The 19,907-nt window shown below is 50.2% G+C and overlaps 1 protein-coding gene across 1 annotated transcript; it reads right to left on the reverse strand.

The window, feature by feature from the left end:
• Window positions 1-11,874: 11,874 nt before the first annotated feature.
• On the reverse strand, window positions 11,875-17,856 carry SRSF3 (serine and arginine rich splicing factor 3). The gene is made up of 6 exons (XM_009290596.1): window positions 17,745-17,856; window positions 16,787-16,994; window positions 16,126-16,260; window positions 13,903-13,941; window positions 13,016-13,102; window positions 11,875-12,747 (listed from the first exon to the last, which is right to left on the reverse strand). The coding sequence occupies exons 2-6, from the start codon at window positions 16,990-16,992 to the stop codon at window positions 12,720-12,722; spliced, it is 495 nt and encodes a 164-aa protein (XP_009288871.1). The 5' UTR covers window positions 16,993-16,994; window positions 17,745-17,856; the 3' UTR covers window positions 11,875-12,719.
• Between the last annotated feature and the right edge of the window lie 2,051 nt (window positions 17,857-19,907).

Below are 19,907 nucleotides of genomic sequence, written 5' to 3' on the forward strand. Positions count from 1 at the left end.
CATCCCGGTCCCCGTTCCCGGGAGTGCGCGCCGTCCCAGCGGTCACCGGGTGCGGGGACCCCCTTCCTAGGGGGGGTGCAGGGACCCCGCATCAGGGGATACAGGGACCCCCTTCCTAGGGGATGCAGGGACCCCCCCCTCCTATAGGGGATGCAGAGACCTCCCCATCACGGGGTACAGGGACCCCCTTCCTAACGGGGTGCAGGGACCCTCCCCATCAGGGGGTACAAGGATCCCCTTCCTAGGGGATGCAGGGACCCTCCCCATCAGGGGACACGGGGGTGCCCCATCGGGACACTCGGAGACCTTAGCAGCGCTTTAGCTGGCTGGAGGGAGGGTGCTCCACATCCCACCCAGGCTTTCCTGCCCCCCCCGGTCACTAGTGCAGAGGATTCCAGTGGGAAAGGGGGATAATGGATAAGGAAGGGGTGACTCTCTCTTGCCCTCGGGGGTGCCCACCTCAGAGCCACACCGGAATGATGCTCCCCTGGTCCCCAGGCACTGCCCGACCCCGTCCTGGGCTGCGCAGGCCGCCCCTGGCCTCTCCTGCCGGATTTTCTCTCTGAGGTCTGGCTCTGCTCCGCCAGCTGAACCCCCCGGCACCCAGCTGCGGCCAGAGAAAAGCGTTTTGGGAAGGATCTGCTGGTCTGAGTCCTGCAGGCACCCGGGCAGGGATGAAGAGGAGGAACAAGTCCGTGCATGTCCTGCAGGAACTTGCGGGGAGGATTTGGAGGGATCTGTGGTTTATCTGGAAAACGCATCCAAGTCCAGGCAGGAAGGTCTGAACCCAGGGCAGCTTCTGCCAGGCTTAAACTGCAAGGCCAGAGGGCACCTACCCCCTGTACTGCGGCAGGAGCGGGGTCAGCGGGTCCGTCTCTGCCCCGCGGCGCGAGAGCTGATGCCCACGGAGTCAGCTTACCCCAGTGCAAGGGGGGCCATATTCTGCAGCATCCTCCCAGCATGGCGTAAGCTGCCCAGGCACCTTGGACACCACGACTTGGGCAGCAAGGGCGCAAACGCGGTGCACTCCCGTGGGGCACAAGAAGGCGAGAGCACGCTTCCGAGTGACAAAGACCAAGTTAAAGCGGTCCCTTGGGAGTGCCAGGCACCCTCGAAGGCCCCTGGAGCCAGCAGGTGCTGGGGTGCCAAGCAGGACCCTTGGTGTGCGAAACACCCGTGCATTTCCCGGCTGGACCAGAGCTTCCCACCGGCCAGAGCAGCTGGAGAATATGTTTGGGCATGTTTGGCTGGAGCCTGCCACGCGCCGCAGCAGCATTTGCATTTGCCGTCGCCGGTCCCCCCTCCACGGCGCTGGGCCAGGCCAAGGTGCTTGTGTTTGGGTCGTGTCGGCTGCTCGTCCCCTCGGCTGCCTCTGGACGGGCGCGGTGGGACGGGGAGGAAAGGTGAAAGGAGGATGGGGAATGTGAAAGCATCCTAAATTAATATCGCACACTGCAGAAAATCCATCCCGGCAAAGCTGGGGATGCTCCCGAACTCAGCCTGTCTTGCTGTTCGTAATACGCAGGGAGAGGAGGGGGTGAGCTGGAACAGCCTTTCCTCGCAGGGAAGCTGTCGCTGATGTTTCCATGTGGAAATGATTTTTGCTCCTGGTTGCGAAGAGCAGCTTTTAGAGCCGCACTGCGGAGGGCTCGATGCGTTGCTGTGCGGTAGCGGATCATTGCCTCGCCAACCGCCAGCTCTGCTCCAGCTGCAGTTTGCTGGTTCGCTCCCTCTGGATGCAAGGAAGATGCGATCGGCACCGAAAGGAAGCCCAACGCTGTCCCAGCCGCAGCGCCGTGGGCGTCCTCCCCCGGTCAGCGCAGCCTCCAGCTGCGAGCCGGGGCTCTCAGATGAAGCAGCATTTACCAAGAGGATGCTCGCTGCTTAAACCAGCTCTTTTTTTTTTCATAAAAGGCCCCCCCCCCCCGAATGCACAAAAGGGAATGGGACTGTCAAAACCGGCAGCTTTTTAAATTAGTGCCCGAAGTGGCAAAGGAAGGAGTGGCCTCGCTTGTGCAACCCACAGTGGGCTCCAGCAACCGCTGATGCAAGAGCGAGGGATTAAAAAAGCAAAGTGACGCGAGATAACCCACCAGCCTGGCTGATGCGAGTATCCCCAGTTACACGGGGGATACGCTCCAGGGCAAAACCAGCCAGAAAATAAATCGGATGTAGGTTTTCCCTTAGGAAAGTAACTCTATAATTAGCTCTGTGATTTTTTGGTGGGGTGGGGGTTTGGTCCCTGTGCCCCGGGATGGGGCGGGACAGGTTTCTGGCTGTTGCAAACTCCGCTCTCGCTCCCCTTCCTCGTGCCCCCGCGCCGGGAGCCGGGGAGCTCCAGCTGCACGGCGTCAGAGACCTCAGCAAAGTGGGTTACTGGAAATGGGAAGTGGGGAGAGGAATGGCGTCAGGGTCTGGGTCAGAGAGTCCATGGTCAAGTCCGGAGTGGCATCGCCAGAAAAAAAAGGGGAGGAAAAAAGTGTGATTAATGCAGAAGGCGGTACAGGAACTGTAAAAAAAAAAAAATCCCAAAGGTGACTCATGATGTTCAGCCCCAACAACACGTAGTAGGAGGAGGTCAGACGTGCAGGGCTGGGGACCAGGATCAGCGCCGAGGGCAGATGGGGTGTTTCCTTCGCACCATTTATAGCCACCCTGTCGGAGCTGTCACCTCTCCGGTCCCAGGCTCGCCCTTCCCGAGGGGTGTCCCAAACCCCCACCCGGGAGGGGTGTGATTGTGGGAGAGTCCGTCCTTGTAATTTGCTTGAAAAACCCATCCTAACGCCTGGAAGCAAAAGAAATATATTAAATGACTGCGTATTTCATAGCCTTCAAAGCAACCTTCTTCTCAGCACCAGGGGCACCCAAATACCGAGCGGCGGTCGCTGCCTCGGCCGGGGAGCCCTCGGGAGAGTTCCCTTCCCGGCGGATCTCCCCAGGTGGGTCCCGCAGATGCCGAGGGGAGAGGAAGCCACTGCAGACATGGATGCAAATACATTATTCATGGCGGGCAGAGTCGGTGCGTGACTCAGCCCGTCTTCAGCACCGGCACGGCTGAGGTTTCGTCAGGGGAACATGCCCCGGCACATCGCCTCTGACACCAAGTTTCATCCTCTCTGGGGACACGGGGAGCAGCATCCCCAAAAGCCAAGGGGACGAGGGTGGGAGCTTCGGCACGGAGCAGGGGAATGGTTTGAGTTGGGTGAAGGAATCAGGGTTCGGATGCCCCAGCCTTGGGTGAGAAGGTGGAGAATGGGGAAACGTGGCTCCGTGGAGCCACGTCAGGTAATCCTGACCCCAAAGTGAAGAACCAAACGTTGTGCCAAGGAAGGATCTTGGCGCGTTTAGTGGGAATCACACGCTGAGGTCCAACCCATGCTCATAACAACTGTTTTAAATGCACGTGAATGCCTACGTGTAAGGATTTTACAAAGGCTGAATACAAAATGTCATTAATATATTTAAGCATCTTGACCTGGAAACATTTTCCCAGATAAAAACCTACCAGCGCCGACCGCAGAAACGAAGTGATCTGCGTGGTTCTTCACCCAGCCCTCCCCAGCAGCGAGGAAGGTTTGGAAATTTGGTGGTCGAAGGTGTACGTGAAGTGGGTTTTTTTTTGGGGGGGAACACAATATTCCTGTTAGATCAACCAATGTAGGGGGAAGAAACAGCAAAGAGTTGGGCAGACGGGCATCCTTCAGGTCTTTCGGGCTGGAGGTGGCAATGACAGAGCAGGGCACACCGTGTTATTTTTCAAGGTGGGATAAACTCTGCAGAAACCTGAATTTCTGCCCAGGGAAACAACCTGAGAATGGGGGAACTACCCCGGGACCTCCACCCCAGCACGGAGAGCGGGGACGAGCACACAGGGTCTGGGGTTCAGTCCTGCAAAAAGCCCCATCCTACACCCCAAAGGTCAGACCAGGGCTGTCACCCACCTCTCATGGGGCACGGGAGTGACTCCTTCCCTCCTCGGACAGCCTTTACTCGCAAGAACACCCCAGGCAGGTGTGAAATCGCTCGGCTCAGGAAAGCAGATTGACGGGCACTCACTAGAGGTGTAAGAGGCTCTGCTGGGGACAAAGCCCCGAAACAAAGCCCTGCGTATTCAGGCAGTAAAAACCCTCTTCAGCAAGATTCAAATCTCCAAGATTTTTTTTTTTTTTATTATCTCTACTAACAAGCTTTTTTCTTTTAAGTGGGAAACGTGAAGGCTCTTAATGAAACACTCACGCTCCAGCAAAAGTCTAAATGAACCCAGTGTTCGGCTGAATGGCGTTTATATCCCAGCGAAGACTGTTTTCCCATCAGCTCTTTGAAGTGCCCAATTAAGTGATTTTATACTAATAGGATTTTCCCAGGAAAGAAAGACAAGAATGACAAAACGCTGAATGCTTGATTAACTCTGCCCCTAAAAGAACTCGGATCGTGTTAATTGACTGTTTCCCTGCCATATACAGCCCTTGTTTGCTCCATTTATGAAGGCATTTTGATGAGACACCGGACCCAGCAGAGTGGAAATAGAGTCCCACCAAGCACAAATGGGGGATGAGACAGTCCCTAAAACAAGGCCTTTGCTTACTGGAAATATTCCTGGATGCGGGAGCCGGGCTATGAATCGGTCGCTTCATTCGGCCCCTCACTCATTTTCATCCAAGATTGTTTTTAGCCCCATTCATAGTCATTAACGTAATTGCTTCACTGACTTTCCATGAGCAGCTTGGAAGCTTTGTGGTTTGGTTTTTTTTTTTGCTGGCAGCAAAGGACCTCATTGTTCAGAGCCCGGCGAGGGCGGCAGGGAGTACCTGGCTTCGAACCTCGGGCTCGTTTGCCTGTTTATTTACTTGCTGCTTCACCTCATTGACTATGACCCGAGAGCAAGGCAGGACAGTGCAGACGGCCGGCACCCACGGAGGGGGCACGGACACCCCGCTGGGAACGGGAACGAACAGCTCTGGCCTTTTGCAAAGCTCCTTGGGGGGTATAAGGTCCATCCAAAATGTCCACAGGTTTTTTTTTTGCAGGCAGCTCTTCCCCTCAGGCACCTCAGCGAGGGCGGGGGAAGCTTTCTGCCGGGGTGGCAGTGGGCAGGGGGAGGACAGGGACTTCTCCAGACCCACCGGGACCTTCCACGGCAGGATTCACCACGTGGGTGGGAATAAGCAAGTGGAGCATGGGGCAGAATTGCTCCCGTCCATGCGGCGTACGGGGTCTCCAGCCTTTGGCAGCTCTTGGTGCAGCCAGGCCCATGGGAAGCTGTCGACCGACATAACTTCTTCCCAATGGACGACACGTGTGGCACAGTGCTGCTGACGAGGGATTTGCCTGTCAAATCCCACGGCTCCCCGAGCCGTGGCTTTGCTTGAAATCCACCGGGAGCACGATCTGGCTCTTTATAGCCATGCAGGAGAAGGAGGTGACTCTGGAGAGCTGTTGACTAATGCTTGCTCATGATGTGAGCTTTAAAAATAATCCCTGATTTGGCGGAGCGCACTCCGCCCAGAGCAGTCAGACACAAGTCTGTGAGGCAAGTCCCTCTGCTCCCGCTTGCGGAGGCAGCGACACCAAACCCCAAACCCACGGCTCTGGGAGACACGTGCTTGGCCCGCTCGCCCGCCCCGGCGCCCGCCAGCACTGCCAGGCGGGGGGCACAGGCGGTGGCACTGTGTGTCAGCGTCTCCTGGGATCTCCCCGCTCATGGCACGCGTTTCGGGAATCCTGTGACCCCGGGTGAGAACGCGGTGGCTCACTGTGTGTCAGCGTCTCCTGGGATCTCCCCGCTCATGGCACGCGTTTCGGGAATCCTGTCACCCCAGGTGAGCACAGGCACGGGGTCGTGATTCACTTTGCCCTCGTGCTGGGGGGCGAGGAGCGGGGCTGGGTGTGGGGCAGAGGAGAGGGAAGGGGCAGAGGCGGGGGCAGATCGACCCCATGGCACCGTAAGTAAAGGGATGCCTGAAATGGCATCTGTAGGAGGGTAGTACCCAGACCACACGCCACGGACAGACAGCCGGCCGGCTGTCTGGCACGGCGACTCGTGCTGGTGCGGAGCAGAGGTAATGGGAGGGGACAGCTGCGTGTGTACAACTTCCAATAAAGCCATCGGTAATGATATGACAGCCGCCACCTAGACGCCGGATTAAGGGTCAATTGCACTTTCCTTTCTACGTGTCGGTCACGCTCAGCAGGATTTCCTGGAGCTGGGGTGAAGGAGCAGCTTTCACCCCACACTGAACCTCCGCTGGCCTTGACACCGAACGCTGGCACAGAGCTGTGCCAGACCTGGCGATGGGGACGGGCACGGTCCACGCACCGTGCTGGAGCTCTGCTCGGTTCCACCAAACGGGGATCCGAGTTGGGGAGTTCCAGGTGCCAATATAAAACCTTCTGCTTTTGGTTTCAGCCTGCCTCGCTGGTTTCTCTGCCTCGCCTGTGAGAATCCACGTTGCACCACGGGAAGGAAATTTCCTGAATCTCGGAGCTGCTGTCAGTAGGGCAACAGAGGCTGGAAACACGTTAAAAATGTCCCATACGTCACCCGCCAGCAGCGATGCTGCACCAGAGCCCTCCTCGTCCTCCCGTACCAAATCTGGGCTTTGTAGACCGAAAGACTTATAGATGACCAACTGTAATATGCCATAAAGAGGGCAGGAGGGAGACAAAGAGGGAGAGGGAGGTCGTGAAACATGAAAACCTGAAAATGTCTATAGGTCAAAAAATACCCCACCGGTCCTTGTCAAACCGACCCTGTGCTGGGAAAACTCCTGACTCCAAATCTGGCGAAGAACATTCAACCACGAGTTTTTGAGCAGGACGTGTCAACCAGGCAGCTAGAAGAATTGCTATTGGCAGGAGCAGCAGCGTGCCACACCTGAAGCCTATCTCTCTAGCTGGGGCAACCTCCTCCCAACAAGTTTATAATAGTAATGCATGAAAAGCTGATCAATCCACCATTTGCTAGCACCAGGAAGCACGGCACCCAGTCCAGCCAGCGGGTGTCCTGCAGTGACCGACCGCGTCTTAATGCGACAGCAAATAATGTCGGCATTAGTCAGAAACGAGTGACTGCAAACATTTTATAGCAAACACTGCGAGCCCTCCGTCGGCAGTGGTGGGGGAAAGGCTGGGCGGAGCGGCGGGGCTTCCTCGCAGAGACGGCGCTGGATGTTGCTGAATATTCATGGGCAAAGCAGCCTCTGCGCGCGGTGGAGATAACGCTTCTCTCACAGCTGGCAGTAGCGATCTTCCAGCCGGCTCCGAAGTGACACCCAGGGTGACATGGCACCCCACCCTGATACCACTGCTCCACCCTGATACCGTGGCTCCCGACGGAGGGCTGCGGCTTGCCAAGGGCCTTTCACACCACGGCGTACGTCGCCGGGCTGCTTTGCCGGCGGCAGCGGGCAGCGGTGTGGTGTCCGCACGTGCTATCGGTACATCACAACCTGTCAGCGCGCTTGCGTGTTGTCCAGCGAAGTGCCCAAGGACAGGACGGTCTGACTCTGACTGTAGCAGGGTGAATCCTGGGGTACCACGGGCAGGTTGTGGCATACCACCACCGAAATCGGTGGCAGAATCTAGCTGGGAAGGAGGTACGTTTCCTTCTTCCGATTGGGATTACTCCCACAGAAAATCTGACAGCTAAAATTACTTTGAGGACCGAGCAGAAACACCACTCGAGCCAACGTGAAGATTTGGTCAACTAAAAGTTATGTCAGCTACTAAATTATTAAATAATAGATGAATGAATCACTTGGGAACATAGCGTTCTTATTGCATAGTCTATTTTATATTTGTCTGGATCTTGTGTTTATTTTAGTCCCCAACAGTATTTGTTTGAAGGGCACTACCAGAATGTAACTCATGGTAGTGCCTCAGTGAAACTTCAGAAATGAAACAGAAAACTGAGACAGTGACAGTGTTTCTAGGAAGCCAGAACCCTTCTTGCGTGGGCTGGCAGGCTGGGGTGCTGCTTCAGCTTCAGCGACTGCTTCACTAAATGACTTCAATAGCTGCCAGGTGAAAACTGTCTTCATTTTGCCTATTTTTGGCAGGTTGAGGTGCGAAATTGGAGCTAGCTGCATTTCAGCAACAGGGAAACTGAGACCCGCCTCTTTATGGCAGGCCTCGGGTGCTGTGCTGTCACCTCGCTGTGCGGGATCTAAGGTCGAACCGGAGCAACTGGAATTGTACTTCTGCCCTTCGGCCTTCTGTTTGCAAAAGGGGTTGATGCTCCAGTTTTTTCACTTTTTTTCTTTTCTAGCTAAGCAACGCTGCGCTACATCAGCACCAGAGTAGGACATTTCATGATAGCAACTGTAGCTCGGGTTTTGGGACAGTTATTTCTGGGGAACGATTTCAACACGGGTATGGGGACAGCGATTAAAACCAGCAGAAATCGGAGAGAGTTTGTCAAATGTTCAGATGCTTCGTGGACCTTTACGTCAGGAGACATTGTGGCCTCTTGTGGTGATGGGATCATGAGCAAAAGAAAGTAAAACTGGAAACTGAAGAGGGGTCACATTAACAGCAAAAGAAAAAAGCTGTAGAACTGCTAGGGCACTCGTCGCTTCCAGCGGTGAATTCTGCCGACAGGTCCCCACAGAAGCACGTAGCCGTTCAGAGGGTAAGAGGCGCAACCTGCCCTTCCAGGCAAGGCTGGCTGCTGCAGGAAGACCCAAGGGCACGGTGCAGCGTCTCTCACGCCTCCTTTGACTCCAAACCGAAAGAAATGCAAAGACCGAGAGCATGAAGCATGCAAGTCATTTTCTACCAAGAACGTATTTGAGTTCGTGGTGTGACTGGAGTACGGAATAGCACAGCTCCAGCAACATGTTCATTTTGGAGGTGAACTGCAGCAGCTCCCCAAACATACCTGAAACACGATGTGGGTAACTAGAACCACTGTCGGTGTTCGGTAAGATTGCGGTTTCTCACCCAGGCACGACCCTGGTTAGCTGGACCTGTCTGAGGGTCGGTGGAACATATCCCATTGAAAGAACGAACGTATTTAACCTCTCCATTTTCCGTTTTAAGTGCGAGGCACATTCTTAAAATGATCTTCTCTGCCATAAACAAAGAGCAGCATGTACATAAAAAGAAAAAAAAAAAATCCCTTTCTTCGGCAAAACCATTTGCACACAATACTCTCCCTAGGGAGAGTGTGAGAAAAGAACAAACCGCACATGAACAGAGGGTAGTTATGTCGTTTAACGCGCTGCTGGGATGCGCTTAGATACTGCGCTGATGAGCGTCTGAGGCACTCAGATGGTATTAACCTCAGGATGCTTCTGACAGGGAAAAGCAGAGGCAGCTAAACCTCTCCCCGAATTAGAAACGCAGCTGAACACCTTTGTGTGAGTACCATGAAACCGGGCCCTGAAACAATTTGAATTGAAAGTAGCAGACAGAAGAGATTCCCCCCGTCACTCGGGAGCCTTCAGAGCAGGGCTGTCGCTGAGGACGGGGTGCGAGCCACCTAGTTCTGCCAAGGAACCACTGGACAGCGTCCGCGTGTCCTCTTCTGGCCAGGACAGATTGCTTAGCGGCTCTTCCTGGTTTAAGAATCTTTGGGGAAAGGTGAGGGATGTTCCTGGCCTTCGGAGGTCAACACAAACATCTCCTCATAAATTTAATTTGAGAGCAGACTTTTCCAACACAAGCCACAATGCTCTACCCGTCAGTGGTGCTCCCAGGCTGGTTACCCTCTTACAGAAGCAAACTGGAAGCCTGAAATCCGAGAACGTGTTGCTGCATTAAAAATAACGCTTGCTAATTGTACCCTGGGAGAAGGGCTGTACCCGGCCAGTATTTATACATTTCCCATCTTTCTCTAGAAGTTGCTAATTTTGTTCCCCATCAAAAAGCCACCTGATTACATAAAACCAGTAGTCTGCTGTGAGACAGCAGTTCTGATCCAGCCTAAGGGCCAACTTCTTCATTCAGCTGAGGAGTAAAATATGAAGCAGAAACCTGAAACTGATAAATATTCCCAGTTCTGCAGATTCCCTTGTGCACAAAACCCACGACCTGCTTCCCTGCAGCGTACACCATCTCTAGCACTTCAGATTTCTCACCCTCCTTTCCCCTCAGTAGCTGAAACTGCTGAAGGCTACTTGTACCCCACCGTTCCCTCCCCCCCACGTAACCGCAAGAGGAACCAACGTGCCAGCAGAGAGGCTGGCTCCCAGGCAACGAGAGCTGCAATCCTTCCACAAATCAAACCCTGGTAGAAGCGCGTATTAAAAAAGGGAACACAGCTGTGTGTGGCACATGATATCATCTCAGCCCTTAGCTGCCTTTCATCAAATACAAACATCCCCAGAGGAGTTGGTCTGTCAACATTTTGAGACCAAACCCGATTCGGAATCAGCAGGACAGGAGCCCCATCCGGCTGATGAGGCCACCCCGACCTCTGCCGGGGAGCCGCGACGGTGCGCGGCAGCAGCCACTGCACCAGCAGCCTCAGATCCCCATCTTGGCTGTGAGCCCGACACTTCCTACGCGCCCCGGCTGACGTAGAAGCCCCGCTTTCCCGAGAACACACAGCGCAGACTAAACCGCCCAACTCTACGCCAAGGGCTACAGGTCGACTGAACTTCTACCCCGAGCGGCAGCCGCTGGTCTACCAGCGGCAACCCCCTGTGCAGCGGGATGGATCATCACACAGAAGTAAACTCATCAGGCCCAAGAGGCTAGGAGCAGAGATAATGTATTTTTCTGTACCTCTTAAGCTCACCGCGCTCCCAGTTTAAGATGATTTAGGGCCGCGTGTGCCTTTTGCACCACCTGCAGCCTTCCTGCTTTCCAGCGAGCACAAGGCTGGTTATGCTCATACCACAGTGCGCTGTTTGGGCCAGGGGCCGTTAAACTGCTAGTCAAGAGAATCACAGAATCACTTCGGTTGGAAAAGACCTTTAAGATCATGAAGTCCAACAGTAAGTAGCACTGAGTAGTTAAAAAAAAAAAATCAATGAAGACACTGTACTGCAGCAGCCGAGACGGTTACACCTCTGCCCCAGCTGCTGACTGATGAACCACATATTGTCCTCGCTCCCCTTCCACACACAGCCTTTCCAGGCAGCGCACTAAGCAGCAGAATTTCTTTCCATTATGGCTTTGCCATCATCTTGTCCCCACCTGGATACCACAAGTGAAGGAAATTAAACCACAAGGCTGTTCAGTACGATGGATTTAATCTAAAACGCACACGATCGAAACTGATGTAGCTCATCTTCTCTTGGATACAGGAAAAAAAGGAGCCGTTAAGGCAGTTTGGGAGCTCCAACTGCATGGTTGGAGCCATGCCACGGCTTTACACTCCGAGTGAAATCTTCATGCAAAGCTTCAGTTTACAGACCAGCAATTTCAAAACTGACAGATAGGGAGAATACCTTAAGTGTTGTTACCGACCCACATCCAGGACGCAAAAAGTGGTGTGAACCTTTGAATCTCGGGCTAGTTTTCCAAGTAAGCCTTCTGGAGCTCACCATTGGGCAAGAAAGCAAGCTAGCACCACTAAGCTCACCCAGGCTGCATCTGTAATGCCAGTACCAGATGGCAGTGACGGAACGCGAGGCCCTGCCCCTCGCCGAGGTGCGCGATGGCATGGAGCACAGCTGCAGGCAGCGAGGCCCTGCCCCTCGCCGAGGTGCACGATGGCATGGAGCACAGCTGCAGGCAGCAACCTGCCACTACAGCAGCGTTTGGACATTTACTGTTGCAGGTGTGTTCCAGTGAGATGTGGCAAGTGTAATTCTACTCTGTACTGAAGAGCGTGTTGAATTTGCACCGAGTTGCAGCACAAGACCCAAGCACACGTTCTGCAAAGCGCATGTATATAGCGGGTACTCAAGTTAAATACTAAACAACAAGTTGTAACCAAAACTTTAATCCCAAGGATCTCACAAAAGACATTTTACAAGTGACATGAAAATTCTTGTACAGTAAAGAAATGTTTAATTCATAACTTTTACAATGTACCATTACACACTCAACACATCCACTCCAGTTGTCAGTTCTGCTGTGTATTTGGTCTACTCACAAGGTTCTGGAATAGATGGTCAATCAAACAATCATGTTTAAGAAGTACTCTAGTCACGTGAAGTACAAAACCAACTGACCCTACGGCTAAAAATTTATATTTCACATAATATAAAGTAGCTCAGTTCCGGGTAATGGAAGTCAGAACTAGAGCTCTGGATAAAACTGCAGCTCAGTCATTCCCTTCACACGCCACTGGCTCGACGTTCCTGACTGTTTCCGAGAACTGTACTATGAAGCATCTACATCTCGTTCTGCACAGACGAACACCGCTCACAGCCACGCTTCCGCAATGAACACATCTTCATTGCATGCTTCTTTCCAAAAGCTGAATCCCAGCAAAACATACCCCAGCATGTCACAACCAGAAACATTCTTCTATCTATGTAAGACAAACCAATTACCCATTCAACGCAAACAAAAAGTTATGTGTAATGGTACATTGTAAAGTGATTAATATTACAAATCATATGATCTGCTCAGAACCATATACAGATTCACATCTTTACATTTGCCACCTGTTACAAGATACAAGGAACAAAGCAAGTTCAACAGCTAAAACATTTTAAAAATGCACCAAGCTTTATGAAGTTTCGAAACAAAACAATGTTCTGTACATACTGCTCCTGTCCTCAGATCTAACGACTTCCTGTACACAGCTCCTTCTCACAGTCCTATTTCCTCTCATTTGACCTGGAGCGACTGAAGAAGAAAAGACACGTTAGTATCCAGGTGCCAAGAGCAGCAGATTTTGCTTCAACCCCCCCAGCCCAACTCAGTAGATGACATTTAAGCATTTTAAAAATACTGTTTAATAAAACCGAGTATTTAATTCTTTAAGATAAAGAACATCGGTAAGGAACTAGAGATGATTCCCCACCACAACCTATTTCAGTATTACTAAGACATGGAAACAGTCATTTTTACAGATTTACTCAAAATGCGTAACCACTGTTAAGACCCATCCTACCTGCGAGACCTGGAAAAGGAACGAGAAGGCTTGTGATTCCTCTCCCGTGAGAGTGATCTCTCTCTTCTTCTGTCTCTGGAGAGGGACCTGTTGAAGATTACAAAGCAAGATGATTATGGTGCCAAAGCAAAGCTGAGCTCATTAGGTTAACAAGGCTATCTGAAGAGCTTCCCTTCAGGAAGTTAAGGTTTTCAACTATTCAACCAGGGGAAACCTGTTAAAGATTACGGCATTAGCCTTTCCTTCAGGTAAGAATAATCAGCTTGAGCCATACAACTCAGCTTAAGTCGTGTTGTAAACAGGCACCTATTCCTATGCAGCAGTTTAAATCTGTTCTGAGTCAGACTGCAAGTAACCATGCCTCCGCCTACACTTACGCATCCCGTACAGCAATGCAGCACCCTGTGCTACAAGAACGTAAAAATCACCTATGAACCCTGGAAGCTTCAAAGATCCCAACACAAAACGGCGCTATACCGCTGTGTCATTACCACCTAACGCTCTGCGGTGTGCGACAGCAGAACACGCTCACTATGTTTCTTACCACCTGTACTCGTGGCTCACAGTAGCTGGAGGAAGAGTAGCACATTAACACAGAAACTTTGTGGAAAACTGGCAGGAACCTTGGACAGCTGCAGAACAGAAAAACTAGTTCCCTCCATTCTTAATATCCTTCAACTGATGACCCTGGAATCCCAAATAGCTGTGTAAACAGATTAACTCCAGGCGAGCAATATGATGGAAGCAAACCCATTTCTCCCTCTTACCGACTACAATGCCTACCCTGGAGTCTATTAATGCATACAGACCAAAAATTAAGCTGTTTCTGTTTGTTTCTTTTTAAACCTCCTGGACAAAGTGGTCCAGGCTATAATTAACATGCGTACCTGCTGCGGCTACGAGAAAAGCTTCTCCTTCGCGGTGATCTAGAACCAGAAAAAGAAATGTGAGGCTTTTTATCAATTCTTTCAGCATTAACGGGGTGAGGCATTTCCCAACTTGTCAAACTCACTGTTGGGCCCAGGGAACGTGCCAAGAATAACTGGCATCCATCATCCAGTAAAAGGCATGGAAAGATTAGGCAGTAAAACAAAGCTCAGTGTGAACAGCACGTTTCCAACCACGAATTCACTTTAACTAAGAATGCTTCATAGCAGAGTTGTCCAATGCAACACTTTCCATTTCAACTAAATACACTGCCCAGAACACCACACCAAAGTCCCACAAGTGGTTCCAAAAAAAAAAAAAATAGCACAGACCAAATGTTTTGGAACCCATGCAAGCCAAAAAGGTCCATGACAAGACATAAGAGATACCAAGTGGAAAAAAAGTGAAAATGCGCTCAGTGTCAATATTGATAATGCCATTAAGTGCTACATTAGAACTGCATATTTGTGATTGTCATTTTTAATGCCATAGAGTGTGTTTAGACTATTTTCTTTAAAAAAAAAAAAAAAAATAAAAATAACCTTAGCTCGGCCCAGTTCATCCCAAAAAGTAATTGTTTTAAGTTTTGAAAACTGTTAGTAAAACCATTTAAAGGTGATAGGATTTTTCTGGCAAGGAAAAGCTAAGTTTGTTAGAGCTTTATTAAAAATTTAGTTTGGCATCTCACATGCAAATATACTGTTTTTTTACGTTATTCACAGTGTAAGAGCTTCCGTATCACCCTTAAAAGTTTTCTCAAGCAACATATGTACGTTACCACTCAATTATGCACAGCCAGCCTTTGATTGAGAAAAGTAATTACTTATAAGCCGCTTACTCCTTATTTTAACCAGCAGTAAACTGTATAAGCAGGAAAAACTTACTAGTTTTTGGTTTCAACAAGCTAGAAATGGTGAGGTGAGGCTGCCGGACTGACTGCCAAGAAGAATTTGCTGAAAAGGTTTTGCCAGATGTTGCGTTGTATTTAGTTGGTTGGCGAAGGGGGTGTTGTGGATTTTTCCTGCTTTTTTGTTAGCCGAAGGCTGCTGCTGTAGTTGTTGTGAAGACATTTGGTAAATAAACAGCTGAGCTGATTGGCCGGGAATGTGTGGGCGGTCGAGGTGGCTGCTGCCGATTTGGTTAAGGTTGGAGAGAAGGCTGAGAGAAAACAGCATGCTCGGGAACCAAAGGGCGGTGCAACCTGACGACTGGCCATGCCTGGGTCATGTGAAACGACACCAGCCAAGCTGAATGGGGCGCGCTGGTCACATGACGCTGAAAGGGCTAGTTGACTGGCTAATGCAGACTCAGAGGGTGGTGAGAAGAGACATGATGGTGACTCTGTAACGGGTTCATTTTTATTAATAGATGGACCAAAAAGCATAAAAAAAATGAAAAACAAGCCATCAGTACAACCATCTATTAGCTAACAAATACTCCTAATGTGTTATTTTTCAACAGCAAAAGGGTAAGCTTGAAACCCTGACTTGTGAGGACTTCACTCACCTGCAACAGGTAAATTCAGTCCTGCAAAAACCACGTTGCAGACTTAAACCGCCAGACAAGCTAGTCTGGGTCCAAGAACGTGTCAGTTACCAAAAATCCTGCTATATTTTAGAGCTGGGTTTGCAAACCTCAAGTGACAGGATCGTCACACGATGTTTTAATTCCAAACTAACACTAAAGTGTAAAGATTCTAGATGTTTAGAGCAACTGTTACTTGATCTATTATTAAACAGCTGCCTACTTGGAAAGTATTTAAATTGTGCAAACAAAGCGGAGAAACACATCTGTATGGAAATGCTAAGCTGCTGTATGTCATGTTTTGCCATTATGGAATAAAGGAAAGGAACAGCCTAAGTTGAAGTATGGGGAAGAAAGGGAAAGTGTGACTAGAAGATGAGCAGATTTTAGGAGGAACGAGGGTAAGTCCAGGATAGAGGGCGCTGACTACCAACTTGCACAGTGACCTAAGGACAAAAGCCAACATTCAACACAACTTAAGTTCACCTCGATTTTGTGGGGTTTGGGTATTTTTTTTTTTTTTTTTAGCATTTGCCATCTCCAAATTGTGATCAGATAGATGAATGTTATCCATCAACATGCTTTTAAAAAGCCTGCTTCTAGGATGCTAAGTGGTAACAGTGCCAACAGCTCTACGAGTGTACTTTGACCTAGAGTACCTGCGACGAGGAGGAGGACTTCTTCTGCGATAGTCATCTCGAGGACGCCTGCCCCAGGATGGAGGTGGACCACGGTTCCGACTCCGTTTCTCACCATTGGAGAGCTCCACTCTGACACGACACCCACAGAGAGTTCTGGGAAAAGAGATTGACATCAGTTAGCACGTCTAGAGACAAGTCGGCACGCAGAAGAAAACCTACAGAATCAAGACAGGGAAAAGGAATAGACAACAAGGGGAAAAACATCCTGTGTATACACATTAGTCAAAGTACACAGTATTCAGAATCTAAAAAAGTAGACTCCAGCATGACAGATAAAACATTTGGCCATTTCTGAAAGCTTGCCATGCTATTAAAGCGGGCAGAGAAGGAACCAAAGAGTCTCCATGATCAGTTTTGCCTCTTTATAGTAACACCATCTTGAATTTAACTAATGCGCACCAAGACGCCCGAGTCACATCTAATGTGGGAGTCCGGCTCCAAAATGTAAAATTACATTAAGACAGACTACCCTTATGCCACCGTACAAATAAATATTGCATAACAAATGTGTCAAGTCCTTGGTTTTGCCAGTTGAAGCTTCCCAATTTAAGCTGTCTCACTACCCACAATTTCTGGTATTTTCACCAGGCAAGCCGAACACGCGAGAAGCACATTTTACCTTCCATCTAGTTCTCTTACTGCATCAGCTGCATCTCGTGGATCTTCAAATTCCACGAAGGCAAAACCAGGAGGGTTTCTTGCCACCCATACACTGCGCAGTGGTCCATAGTAGCCAAAAGCTCGCTCTAATTCAGTTTTGTTGCCATTGTTTCCAAGGTTACCCACATAAACCTTGCAGTCCAGCGGACAAGAGTCACGATGCATTGCTAGGACAAAAAAAAAAAAAAAAAAAAAGCTCATATATATTTAACACACAGCAAGTGTTTATTCACTTACAAGGGAACTAATTCTGTTGGTTGCTTTTCCCAGAAACTTCAACAGCGATGTGATCTGACATGATAGAAACATCAACCTGTGTGGAAGGGGTGGTGGCGGAAGGACAGTGTTCAAAACCAAACACAAAAGTTAGCTGCTATATCGTAATCGTGATTAAAATTCACTATTTCAGGGAATTTCGTTTACTTTTAAGGCCCCCAACTTTGAAGGGGAACTTTGCGCCCCTCTCCCCTGCCCCTGGGTTACAGCGGGGGCCGGGCCTGCAGGGGGAGCGCTGCGCGAGAGAAGGGCTCCATTGTTCTCGGAGCGGGATTCGGGGGAAGCTGCACATGCCGGGGGGAGAAGCAGCGCCATCTCCGGCAGAGGCCACGCCGGGAGCGCTCCGGGAATCCCTCCAGAGCGTCTCCTCAGCGCTGCGTGCGCGGCGTGAGGACCCAGCGCTCCGCCGGAGCGGGCGGGAAGGCGCCACACCACCCCCGCGGCACCTCCCGCCCAGCCGCACCTCGCCTCACTGGCCACAGCCGCGGAGAAAAGGCGGCGAGCGGGCTCTTCAAGGCAATCCGTAGCCTACCCGCCTTCTCCCCGCCCGGCTTTCCTCAGCCTGGCGGCAGCCACCGCCCGCGGCCCAGCTTTACAAAATGGCGGCTGCTCTTTGTTTGCCCCGCGGTGGAGATCCTCACCGATGCGAGGAGGGAGGGCGCGCGAAGGGAGCCCGCGCTAAATTCGTAGCCGACTCGACCCTCAACGAGACTCCCGCTCCGCTTTTCCTCACCGGACAAAATGGCGGCGGGCGCTTACCCCGCCCGCCGTTATATACAGGCAGCCCGCTCCCACGTGACGCCAGCCGACAGCAAATCAGAGGGCGCCGCTCCGCTGATTGACAGTTCGCTTCACCCCGCCGCCTCCGCGCGGCCCCAAACGGCAGCGGGCGGGCTTCTCCTCCTCCTCCGCGACAACGGCGGGAGGCCCCCGGCCGCCCCCTGAGGCCGCTTCTCAAGCCGAGACCTTCCCCTCCTCTCGCCCAAAACTGACGATCGAGGGAAGAGACTTCAGGTCCCTGAAATCAGGAAACGGCAACACACGCAAGGAGGCTCTTTTGCTGGCTAAAAAGGAAAAAGAAGGTTTTCTTTTCTTGTTTCTCTGACCCAGCGGGATACATTCAGACCGTGGTTTTTAAGCATCATCCCCTCATCAAGTAGGGTTTTGTGTGTATGAAAGCTTCGATTCACTAACGGCCATTTCTCCCCATGGGCAGGGGCTTTAAATAAATGTGTTGAGCAAGCCGGTGTTAACCCATAGTTTTTGGTAAGTTTTATGTCTGGGCTTCTGCCTACTGAGGCACAAAAGAGGGAAGTGATTTTTTTCAGCACTCAATAGAAAACAAGAAGATTTGAACCCAGGAATTTTAGTTACAGAAGGCATTGTTAGTGGTGTTGACGTGCTTTACTAACCCCTCATTCATTTAGCCAGGATGTAAAACATGAGTTAAAGAAATAACTTGCTCCAGAGGGGTTGCCTTAGATAACAAACCTCTTGGTTTGGGTTATCAGGTAATGTGAGAAACCCATCCAGGGCTGTTGCTGCAATAACTTCCCAAAACGTCCCTTTGCAGCCTCATCCGTAGGTTGTGTTTAATCCAGACTTTACCCTTTTGACTTGGGCCAGACAAGACAAATTTATCTGGTACAAGTATAATTAATAATACTTTGAGTAACATTATATGTGATAAGGCATTCTGAGTACAAATTAATGCACATGCACTGTTTTCTCCAAGCAGGAACTGTGCAGAGGTTGGGGCGTCCTCAGTCTACTAGAGTTGTACCAGCATGTAAAAAAAAAAACAAACTGGAATTAAAGACAACCAGCTAGTATAATTCATTAGAATTTTCCAAAATCTTTTGCAGCATCCCTCATTATTTTTAGGAGCCTCTTCTTAGTAAAATCCTCCCAAGGGTCAAAATTGGCCAAGGGACAGAAAAACAACAAGGATTTTAAGGTAACTGATGCTCTAAAGTATCTTTATCATGCGTGCAGTTATCTGACAGTTACCTGCTTTTAATTAAATAAATCTAATGCACTGTAATCTAAATAAGATGATGGTGAATTTCCTGAGGCAACACAAACAAAGGAAATAATTTGAAGCTGACTTGGGGCTGTTCAGCCATTTCAGTTTATGACTTCTTTGAGATGGTGATTTCCCATGCTCGCCTCCCTTCTCGACTGGCGTTTGCAACATTAACTAGACCCTGCCTCGTATCACATAATGTACATTCGAAACATGATTTAAGTTTTGCTATAATGAATATTTAAAAAAAAGAAACAAAACACACCAAACCTTAGTTAGAGAGCAACTCGTACAATCTTGTAATCTTAACAGATCTTTTAACTTTATACCAAAGTTACACATGACATATGAAAATAATTACAGGTGACAGACTTGGCAACAAAGGATTTATTCAGAAGAAGGTTCACCTCCTGCAAAGCAAACAGGGCATTCAGCACTTATCTAGGACATACTACCTGTTCTATTCAAGGCTCTTCTTACACAGGCTTAGGGCTATCACCATGCTTTATAAATCACATACCGTAAAAAGCATGTCATCCAAACATAATCCATTTTCAGTTTGCTTTTGGCATTATAAAGAAACTAAACATGGCACAGAACCGTGACAAAAGGCAGAGGTCAGAACAGAGGCAACTGTATTCAGCCAAAAACCCAACCTATTTCCACGGTCGGTTTTAGGAGGCCCCAACGCAGCCACACAGCACTTCAGTAATTCAAAAGTCAGCATTTTGATTGTCCTCTGAAAGATGATACCCTGAATCAGCTCTGAGCATCACTA

The sequence above is a fragment of the Aptenodytes forsteri genome, unplaced genomic scaffold (assembly GCF_000699145.1).
Source record: "Aptenodytes forsteri isolate BGI_AS27 unplaced genomic scaffold, ASM69914v1 Scaffold285, whole genome shotgun sequence".
Taxonomy (NCBI): domain Eukaryota; kingdom Metazoa; phylum Chordata; class Aves; order Sphenisciformes; family Spheniscidae; genus Aptenodytes; species Aptenodytes forsteri.

What these genes read in the sequence shown, in the direction of transcription:
- SRSF3 (XM_009290596.1), bottom strand. Translation starts at nt 16,992, where the DNA reads ATGCATCGTGACTCTTGTCCGCTGGACTGCAAGGTTTATGTGGGTAAC. An exon ending in TTTTCTCGTAGCCGCAGCAG is followed by an intron (nt 13,103 to 13,902) that starts GTACGCATGTTA and finishes AATCTTCAACAG; the next exon opens with GTCCCTCTCCAGAGACAGAA. An exon ending in TCCTTTTCCAGGTCTCGCAG is followed by an intron (nt 12,748 to 13,015) that starts GTAGGATGGGTC and finishes TTTCTTCTTCAG; the next exon opens with TCGCTCCAGGTCAAATGAGA.